An 11275-nucleotide genomic window follows, 5' to 3' on the forward strand; every position below is an offset into this window, starting at 1 on the left:
AGAGAGATGGGGGGGAGAGATGGAGGGAGGTAAAAGAGAAAGGGACAGAGAGGAAGGAAGGGAGAGGGGACTTGAGAGAGAGAATGAGAGAGGGAAGGAGAGAGAGATGCGGGGGAGAGCTGGAGACAGGTGAAAGAGAAAGGGACAGAGAGAGAGAGAGAGAGAGAGAGAGAGGGTGGAGAGAGAGAGGAGGAGGAGAAAGAGAGAGAGAGGGAGACAGAGATGGAGGGTGGGGAAAGTGAGAGAGAGAAGGAGAGAGGGAGGGAGATAGTGACAAAGTTGGAGGGTAGAGAGAGAGAGATATGGGGGGGGGAGATGGAGGGAGGTGAAAGAGAAAGGGACATACAAGAAGGAAGGGAGAGGGGACTTGAGAGAGAGAAGGAGAGAGGGAGTGAGAGAAGGATGGAGTTAGAGGGGGAGAGAGAGGGAGGGAAGAAGAAAGACATAGAGAGAGAAAGGTGGAGAGGCAGGGAATGACAAGGCAGAGATGGAAAGAGAGTGAGGGAAAGAGGAGAGGAGGGAAGAGGGACACAAGGAGAGAGGGGTAGAAGGGGGTAGAGAGAGAGAAGGGGAAGAGAGGAAGAGGAAGGGAAATAGAGAGAAATAGATATGGAAAGAGAGTGTGTATGTTTAGGGGGTGAGATAGAGAGACAAAGAAGGAGATACAAAGTGAGATAGAAATATAGATGGAGAGGGGAGAGAGGAAAGAAGAGAGAGGGAGGGAAGGAGTGATAGATAGATATGCAGAGAATGTGTACGTTTAGGAGGGTGAGATAGAGAGGCAAAGAAGGAGAGATGGAGGGAAATATAGATATAGACATAGATCGTGGGGGGAAAGAAGGGCAAGAAGAGAGAGACAAAGAGAGAGAAGGAGAGAGGAAGGGAGATAGACATAGAGGTGGAAGGGAGAGAGAGACGGAAGAAGAAAGAGATACACAGAGGAAAATATAGATATTATACGATATTATATCATATTGAACATTATTAACCATAAAGGAAAATGAAGTAAGGCTTTTACAAAAGGTATAAGCCGTTGGATTTAGAAAGATATGATTTTATTTTTCACTGAAATAGATGCATGGATTTCAGTGTAGATGTTGATTTCTAATACTATTTGATTTATTGCATTAAATGCATTTATTTCAATTTAGTTGTTGATTTCTAATCATATTTGATTGCTTGCACTAGATGCATTTATATCAATGTGGATATTGATTCCTAATCACATTTGATTGCTTACAATAGATGCATTGACTTTAGTGTAAGTGTGATTTCTAATACTATTTGATTTCTTGTAGTAGATGCCTTGATTTCAATGTAAATGTTGCTTTCTAATCCTATTTGATTACTTGCACTAGATGCATTCATTTCAATGTAGATGTTGATTTCTATTTGATGTAACTAGATGTATGATTTACATTAATTTCAAAGTAATTAGATTCTTAATATACATTGATTTCAGTGTAAGCAAAAAAAAAAAAATTATTGATGACATGCATTTGTGTTATAGTAATTCAACCATCAAAAAAATACTTGAATTTTCATCTTAAATAAAATGTTCATTTACCTGAAAAGTTTGCTTCTTGAAATCGTAAACTATCTGTAATTTGACTACAATCGTATTTTTCCAATTTTCCATCATTCAATATTATTATTCACTTTGCATTCAAACGAGTTAATAGAAAACAACTATCATTTGGCACGCACTTAGGTTTTAACATTCCATAAGCCACAATAGTTGAAATTGGAGAAAGCTACTACTAATATTGAAGAGAAAGAGAAACAAAGTATGACATTTACTACAATGGATCGTCGAGTTAAAGATTTAAATGGTCTATGATTTCAAACACCTTTTTCATATGATCGATATGAAAAGATGGAAAAACTAACAAATGTGAAAATAAGAACAATAGAAACAAATAGTTTGAGATTGATCACAATGAAAACTATTTGTAATTGACTACATTCTTATTATTTTCATTTTCTATCATTCAACACTTTTAGATTGTCATTTTGCATTCAAAAATTTTAATGCATTATTTTTTCATCATTCAAGTTATTAACATCCTCTATCATTTCAACAAACTAAGGTAACTTAGCAAATTAAAAATTAAAAATGACCAAATTAATCTTAGACATATTTAACATATTTAAAATTATCAGAATAATTAGATTTTCAACAAATTTTATGTGATCGCACACGATTGAAACCAACCGAGATCCATCTTAAACCCAGATCTATCAAATACCGAGAAGTATCAAATCTTTCGAGGTGCAAACCTTTCGTCAAGTTTTGCACTTGAAAAAAAGATTTTCACCTCGAGAGATTTGATCTCTCTTGATGCTTGATAGATCTGAGGTTAAGATGGATCTAGGTTGGTTGCGTTTATAAGGAGAAATTGGAGTGTAATAAAAAATTAGAGGACAAAGGAAAATTGAGACACTATGAAGAAGTGATCAACTGCAATCTAGATAATCAAAAGTATCTCTCTTTTTGCTACCAGCAAGAAGAAAATCGATATTGGTGACAATAGAACACCCTCACAATCTCTATATGAAACAAAGCATTGTACGGTTTCTAACTTTTTTAACTCATCAAAACCATAGTGACTTGTGTATATTTTTTTTTTAACTTTTAAAGCACAAAAATGAAATTCTAGAAAAATTCAAGCAATATTTTAATTTTTTTTATGCTCCAATGAGACTAAATCTAATTTAAGTGAACATTAACTATCATCTTTAAAGTTTTCTTAGTCTACCTGTTATATTTTGGAGCTTTTATGGGTATATTTTTTTGTGGAATTTGCCCAAAGTGTTTTCTTAGTCTACCTGTTATATTTTGGAGCTTTTACGGGTATATTTTTTTGTGGAATTTGCCCAAAGTCGACAGAGATTTGTTGGAATCACAAATTTGAGATGTAAAAACTCTCCACAATTCAACTTCCTTGTGGAATTTGCCCAAAGTCCGAGAGATTTGTTGGAATCACAAATTTGAGATGTAAACGCTCCACAATTCAAGTGCTCCAAAAAGTTTCAGAGTGTTGAATCCATTTATGCAGTGAAAGAATCATTTTAAATAATAAAAAATCACAATTTCACCAGATTTCAACCAAAAATATTAAATAAATAAATATTTAATAAAAAATTGATTTTTTAATATTTAATTAATTATTTTACCAATGGTATATTACATACTAAGATAACATCAATAAAATCCGACTAAAGTTAAGTGAATAAAAATTTAGTATTCAATATTAAAACAAAAATTCATAGATATCAAAATTTTTCCTAATTATGTGTTATTTCAATCCTCTTTATCAATAATATTATTTAAAAAGTTATAATAATATAAAATAAATTCTTATTTGACGGGGATTTATTTTAATTCATTTTCTTCCAAATTTATCAATATTAATTAAATTTTAAAATTTTAAAATATCACGGTAAATGATCATTTTTTAAATTCTTTTTTTACAAGATATAAAAATTGTGAAAATTATACTGTATAGTAACTTGAAATAGTCAAATATCTCCACAGTCCAATATAATATCAATATAATTTCTCCTAGCCTTCTGTTTAATATAAATGGCAGCATGACATTATTTTCTAGTGTAAGATATGTAACTGTGTGGTCTTCACCGTTATTTGAAACTTCTGAAAATAACTGCACTACTTATTATTGATATTCAACACCATTTTAAGAGTCTTGTTTAAGAGAAAACGCTAGAAATGTAATACTACTCGATTCGCAAAATACATCCTTGTAAACAATCACCACACTGAACTTTCAATCTGTTATGCTTCGTTATAGATTAAACTAAGTTTAAATAAATTATTTGTGTATTTATTTTTTCGGAAATGCTTAAATACTTTTTAAATCAAGAGCAAAACTTGTTACAAAACTTCAAATTTATAAGACATTTGAAATTTGTGACCATCATTTTTCATTTCATATTGAAATAACAACTTATTTTCATTTGCTATAAGAATTATAACTATTTCATTTGACATAAGAAATCTAATGTTGTTCAGGAAATAACTTGATTCTCAAGCATAAAACCTTCAACATAATACAAAGCTATATGATGATGTACAACATAATTGTCTTTCTGCCATTGAAGCACATTAGCTTACATTTTTCACAGTCAAATAGGCACAGAATTAAACAGCTGCATCTTTCTCTAATTTGTTTTACAAAAGCCAAGTACTTCTCACTTGGCAAAACTAGAGAACTACAGCTGCACCTTTCTCTAATTTGTTTTACAAAAGCCAAGTACTTCTCACTTGGCAAAAGTAGAGAACTAAGCAACAGCTCACGTTTAAGACAGAATATATAGAACTTCTACGGTGAAAAAAGGGAGATGTGCTCTCATAGTGGTAGAAAGCAATTCAAGATCCATACCATAACAAGAAAAAAGAGGGAAGAGGAACTTTGAAAGAAGCAGAAATTATTTCAAGATGCACACTCTGAGAAGAGAGAGTGTGTAAAGAGGAGTTTTATATTCATAGGAACTTCTAAAATGCACACAATGAAAAGAAAAGAAAATTGCAGGGATCTACTAGAGATCAACTCATGCCCAGCTTCTCATTCAGAGCCAGAAGAGCCAGAACATGTCGTTGGATCTTAATACTTGGTGTCCATTAATAGTTATGCCTAAAAAAAGCTTATGGAAATAGATTTAGATCCTTAGTAACAACATCCTTAACATTGTGCAGTTGGCCAGCCTCATGCAGCAACTCCAACACTCTCCTCATAGATGGCCGATTGATGGGCAAAGCACTGGTACAGAGAAGAGCCACTTTGAGGACTGCAGCCATTTCTTCCCTGAAGCAATCTACCATTACTCTAGAATCCAGTATGTCCTGTAACCCATCATTTTGCTTCTCAATTCTAGTGCGCACCCACATTACAAGGTCTTTACTCTCCTCAAAATCCTGAATTACCGGCTGCTTGCCCGTCACTAGCTCCAGAAGCACCACTCCAAAACTGTAGATGTCACTTTTCTCATTCACCTTGAGAGTGTATGCATATTCTGAACCAAACGACAAAGTGATTAATTTTGAGTTCTGAGATTACAATCCTGATTATAAATTCTTTATTTCATTTGAAAGACTTCACAACTCTAAGTTGCTTCAGGATACTAGAGATTTTACACAAGAGATCTGGTTTTCCAAATTTTGTATGTCCAAACCCTGTCTAGCTCCTATGCATCATAAGGGAACAAATGAAAATTCACAATGCAGGCCTGCTTACTGAAGATAGATACCCAGGTGAATTCCTTTATGGCTTCGAAGCCTCCGTCTAAGTTCTAAAAAGCACCCTATTACGTCATGATTACAACTTCTAACAAAACAAATTCATGGTTCTCAAAATATACTTGATTTGAAATATGCAATCTGTAATACTAAACTACCTAAGTTTCAGGCCCAGACTTCAATGTCTTTCAAAGGGTAACATTAGAAGTTGTCGATATTAACTTTTCATGAACTGTTAAAAGCCTGTGTAAGGATTCTCAAGTCATGGTGAGAATGTGTGCTTGATAAGCACAGGATTACCTTTGAACCCTGAGCTTGGCCAGCTTAAAATCATATTGAAAAAAATCAAATAACTAAACGGTCGTGAAAATATACTACCTTGACATCTGGGTAAGTTACACTCTAAGAGTCAAAGGAGCAATGGAAGCCACACATCTCAAATGCAATCGCCACTCTAAATCATAAGAGAATTTTAGATCTTGGTACTTCTTAGTATTCTTTTTGGGTTGTTGATAATGCTTCTAGTAACACAGGAGCACCTGGGACTTGTACTTCAATTTTTGAAATTCATGCCATTCAAGTGTGCGACGAAAAATTTATTGGGCATACAGAACCAAGGTAATGAACTAAGTAAATAAATAAACAAAGATATATCTTGATCCTAAATTTTGTATGCTGCCAAAGCTTGCACCTGGTGTTTTATCCCTCAAAATGTTAATCTGGAGTTATTAAACCCAAATTATAATTTTTAGACAGGGGTGAGACAAGGACAGTAAATTTTATTTTCAATTAAAACTGTGTCTGTAATGGAAAGAAAGTTGTGCATATGTATTTATTTATGTACCTGGAGCTATATAACCATAGGATCCAGCAATTGCAGACATGAAATCGATTCCCTTCTCATAGCTCTGAAGGACCTTGGCAAGTCCAAAATCGGCCACACGAGCACCAAAATCAGCATCTAGCAGAATATTGTTGGACTTCACATCGCGATGGATGATAGGAGGAACACAATCATGATGCAAATAAGCCAAACCCTGAGCTGCTCCAACTGCAATTTTGTAACGTGTAGGCCAATTAAGGTCACCAGCTTTGGGGCCATGAAGGAGATCCCCCAAACTGCCATTAGGCATGTACTCGTATACCAAAAGATTAGAATCATCATTGACACAGCAACACCAGAGTTTCACTATGTTTTTATGCCTAATATTTCCCAAAGTTTCAACTTCTGCCTTGAATCCATTATCATTGCAGGAGGTGGAGCCTTCAGCGTTTCCATTGTTCCACAGCCTCTTGATGGCCACAGTTTCTCCATTCCCGAGTGTGGCCTTGTACACTTTTCCTGATCCACCACTTCCAATCACATTTTCCTCGTCTATGCAATCCAGAATTTCATATTCTCTGAAACCTAATCGGTGAAACGTGGTCAGCATCCAGGGAGACTTACTGCTTCGCCACACATCTTTAACTTTAGCTTTATTGTATTGACGGTATTGTCTATAAAACAAGGCCAGTCCTAAAACAAAAATGACCCCAGCCAAAGCAAACAGTGCAGGGAGCAGCCATGCCCAACTGTAACACTTTTTTCTCCCGCTATTCTCCATGTCAGAACAGGATTTAAACCCTTTAAGACCATCATTGCTGCAAAGCCCAGGATTGCCCATTAAACTTGACTTGTAAAAACTGAGACTGAAAGCAGAAGGAACAATGCCAGTTAGCTGATTATCCGAAAGATTGAAACTATTAAGCTTCAAATTGCCCAATTCAGGAGGGATTTCTCCTGTCAAGGCATTAACAGAAAGATCCAGATATGTCAGAACTGGCAGCTCCCCTAGCTCTTTAGGAATAGGGCCCGAGAATCTGTTATTTGACAGATTTAGGTCTGCAAGCTCATTCCATGACAGTATGTCAGTGAGAAGGCTACCGGAGAACTGATTCTGGAAGAGATGCAACTTACTCAATTTGTTCAGCGAACCCAAAGTGACTGGAAGAGCACCTGTGAATTGATTGTTGCTACCATCAATTACAGAAAGATTACCCACGAGCCCTATCTCAGAAGGCAAGGTGCCGGAGAAACGGTTACCGGATATCAAGAGCGCTGATAGATTCTTGGCATTCCTAATTTCAGAAGAAATCGAGCCTTCGAACTTGTTGTTACTGAGTTCGAGATAATAAACGTGAGGGAGACCCCAGAATGAACTAGGCACTTGTCCCATGAGCTCATTGTGGCTTATTCTCACCCTTTGAAGGCTCAAACATGAACCGTATTCCAAAGGCAACTGCCCAGTGAAGTTGTTGTTAAAGATATTCAAAGTTTGCAGCTTCCCATACTTGCAAAGATCCGGCGGAAGAGCGCCACTCAGTCGATTTCCTGCAATATCTAGCGTTTGTAGGCCGGAAAATTTCCCCAAATTCGAAGGCAAGCTACCATTCAAGTTATTGGTAAACAGCTTGAGCTCAGACAGAGTTGGAGAATACCCAATAGCCTCCGGAATGGTGCCTACCAAATTATTCTCGAACAGGTTCAAGGACGAAAGTGGCAAACTTGCCAGCTGCTCAGGTATGGTCCCGTTAAGCATATTTGTTGAGGCATCAAAATGTCTGAGAGAAACAAGATTAGCCCAGTTCTCAGGAATCCTTCCTGTTAAGTTGTTATGATAGAGCTCAATCTGTACTATTTGATTCAACTTTGTGATGGCCTCTGGAATAATTCCCGAGAGCTGATTCCAAGACAGATCCAGATTCGTCAAAGACAGCAGATTGCCAATAGCATCCGGAATATTACCCACAAGATTACAAGAAGTAACCCATAGATTCTGTAACTTTGCTAGCTTCCCCAACTCCGGAGGAATCACACCAGGGGCAAAGGGATTGTATGCCAGCAATAATTGCTGCAGATTGCTGAGATTTCCCAGAAATGTTGGGATTGTCTCGTTTAGCAGATTGCAGCACAGGTTCAGTACTTGAAGCCTTGGCAGTTTCCCAATGCCTGCAGGAATCGAACCAGAGAAATTGTTACTCGAGAGATCCAAGTATTCCAGCTCTGCGAGCTCTGAAATAAAGTCCTGAAGGTTCCCCACAAAAAAATTCTGCGATAAATTCAAGCGCTGAAGCTGCTTGCACATGGAAAGGTTGCGAGGTAATATTGAACCAATATTGTTATTCCCCAACGACAGATTTCTCAGCTGTGGAAGATTGCAAACGACACTAGGAAAAACCCCAACTAAACCTCCGCTGCTTAGGTCAATCCCCACCACCGATTTTGAGCTCTGGTCACATGAGATACCCCTCCATTTGCAGGGAGAATCGTCCTCTGCCTTCCAGTTACCAAGAAATCCATTGGGGTCACTCAGTTCTTTCTTCACTTCCAGCAAAACCAAGCCCTCCTGAGAGACACTCAGAGCCAGTGGAAAGAGGACTAGTAAGGCCTGAAATTCAAGCCAAAATCTCAAAAGCTTGTAGGCCATGATACAGCCTGATCAGACAGACAGAGTTCTTGGTTTCAGCGCAACGGAATCATACAGAATTTTAGTACCTCACAAAAGCAGAAAATGCTCAGGAGTTCCATTATTTCGTCCCCACATCAATGATCCTTAGCATTAGTTGTTCCAAGGCCATGGAGTTTCAGAGGGCCCATACAACAACATTAAACCCCAATGATTTTTTGGGTATAATCTGCTGCAGAGTAGGCTTTAGCAATGTAACCGATTACGATTCACAAACACCCCCTTTCATCAGAGAGTACAATCTATACGCCCGGATCATGCTCCCAATTTCACCTGTAAAAGAATCCGTCCACCAAGATACTAACAACATGTCCTCGATCGAATCAACGCACATTTGCCCACTAACATGTGGCAAATTCATGAGACAGAAGCCTTTATCCTGATGTCTCAAATCTGGCGATTTGAATGGGAATCATCTCAGAACGAGGATATAACGGCGACAAACGTAGCTGCTCTCAAATTTGGTGGGACTGGATAAATACGATACTGCAATCGTACGCTGTCTCAGAGAGTATGTGGGATTTGGCCATGGACAAATAGTCGATCGGACAGTGGACAGGCAGACCCACCATGGTCATTGGAGGTAGGTACGCCCAGGATTGGCTCGCTCCCTCCACTCAATGCCGTCGTCAATTGCGCTGCACGGTAAAGTTTGAAGGTAGCGACACACACAGTACCATCATCGATATAATATGTACAGAAAGAAAGACTTTGAGACCCGGTGCTAAATTCGATATAGTGTCTGTAATTAAAATCTACGTGGGCTAAGCTGGGAATATTTTTGTCTTTTAGGCAGCTAAATCCACAAATGATTTCTGAAAATATTTTTGTTTCTATTTTGTTTACTTAGATGGTTTTTTTTTTAATTTAATCATAAGAGTAAAAGAGTGTTTGAATTGGAGTTGTCTATAATGCGATTTTTTAGAGATTTTGGTGACGGAATCCGGCGGAAGAAATTGAGGTTAGATCTTGATTTGTTGCAGTTAAAATGGTTTTTTAACTGCATATTTGGATTCAGCACCCTCGAAAACCCCTGCGACGTTTTCATTGTGTAGAAACTAGCTATCAAACTTGCGATTCCAATAAATTCCTGCCGGATTACGACCGGAAAAACCCGCCGGAAAGGGTTTCAAAAAGTCGCATTATAGACAACTGAGTTTGAATTAATTCTTTAATAACACTACGAAAAAAAATTGTTTGAACTAATTTTTTTAATGGTAAAAATAGATTGAAAATCTTTTAAACATTCAAAATTTTGAAATTTAAATCATTTTAGTTTAAATAGCAAGATATGTTGTTTTTAGTCATCTGTGAAGGCAGAAGCATTGCCTGGATTTACAAAAATCTTTGCCAAATTTTCTTAAAATATGATCAAAATTTCCATAACTTTCCGAGAAAAAAAAAACCTCATTACCAAAATTTTTATAACTTTCCGCAAAAAAAACAACCTCATTAAACTAGTCCGAACTATTTAAAATGGAGTGCATGATGGCATATTCTCAATCTTTAATTCTTCCAGTTTTTTTTCCACCACAAATGAATACCTAAATTTATTTTTTCGAAATGTGTACTGTCCGAACCATATAAAATGGAGTGCATGAGGGCATATTCTCAATATTTAATCGTTCCAGTTTATCTTTTTTCCGTAGAATCGTTTCAGTTAAATTACAACCTATCATGTTCTTCGTAAGTTATACGTACTCTCGCTATTTAGAATTTGTTTCGTTTGTAAATCATAATTGAGTAATTTCAATTACCATTTAACATGGATATAAACACTGATATAAATTAAATTATCAATAAATATTGAGAATTTTTTATAAGGTGTTGAAAGGATGAGGTTAATTTTATTAATTAATATAAATGGTGTATGGTATAGGAGGAAGCATGGGAAAGGATGGAAGTGAGGTTTCTAAGATGCATGGAGTCACGGGAACAACAACTTACTCTAAGCTCCAACCTAAGGTGTTAATGAACAACAATTGTATATGAATAGGGTTGGAAAATGGAGGAAGATGACATTGGTTGGGAGAAGGATGATAAGGAAGGGCATCCTATAGCTTATATACCAGTTCGAGGACCTGTCCTTGCGTAGACATTGTGGGAAGTTTCCATCATTTGTGAACTTAGTATTCCTTAAAATGAAAAACTAAGAAAAAAGGTGAATCAATGTCTACTAGGGAATGGGCATAGCCTTGCATTCAGGGTTGGTACTCATCCTTAGTTGGAAGTTAGGCAGCTTGGAATTTGCTTCAACCAGGGCACTGCAATTGCAAAGAAGGCATTGTAGGCTTGCAATTTCTCTTGTCTTCACCCTTGTCAAGACCCCGAGCCCCATGGCGAGTTGTGCGCCCAGCTAGGTGCCCGAGAGCGCCTTTGACGAAAACAAGATTGTGCACACCCAAGTCATGCAAGACAATAGATATGCACGAGAGTCGTGCATTGGGCGAATGGACCAAGTGCAACAAGAGAAACGATATGCTTAGATGTGACGAAATCAATTAGAATGCCT

The 11275-nt window shown here is 37.1% G+C and overlaps 1 protein-coding gene across 1 annotated transcript; it reads right to left on the reverse strand.

The window, feature by feature from the left end:
- Nucleotides 1–4084: 4084 nt before the first annotated feature.
- On the reverse strand, nt 4085–9461 carry LOC149259356 (uncharacterized). Its single transcript, XM_089418176.1, has 2 exons — nt 6102–9461; nt 4085–5034 (listed from the first exon to the last, which is right to left on the reverse strand). The coding sequence occupies exons 1-2, from the start codon at nt 8722–8724 to the stop codon at nt 4667–4669; spliced, it is 2991 nt and encodes a 996-aa protein (XP_089274302.1). The 5' UTR covers nt 8725–9461; the 3' UTR covers nt 4085–4666.
- Nucleotides 9462–11275: the final 1814 nt, after the last annotated feature.

This window comes from Pinus tabuliformis, chromosome 6 (assembly GCF_031772625.1).
Source record: "Pinus tabuliformis cultivar Carrire ecotype Pingquan chromosome 6, CPIR1, whole genome shotgun sequence".
NCBI lineage: Eukaryota > Viridiplantae > Streptophyta > Pinopsida > Pinales > Pinaceae > Pinus > Pinus tabuliformis.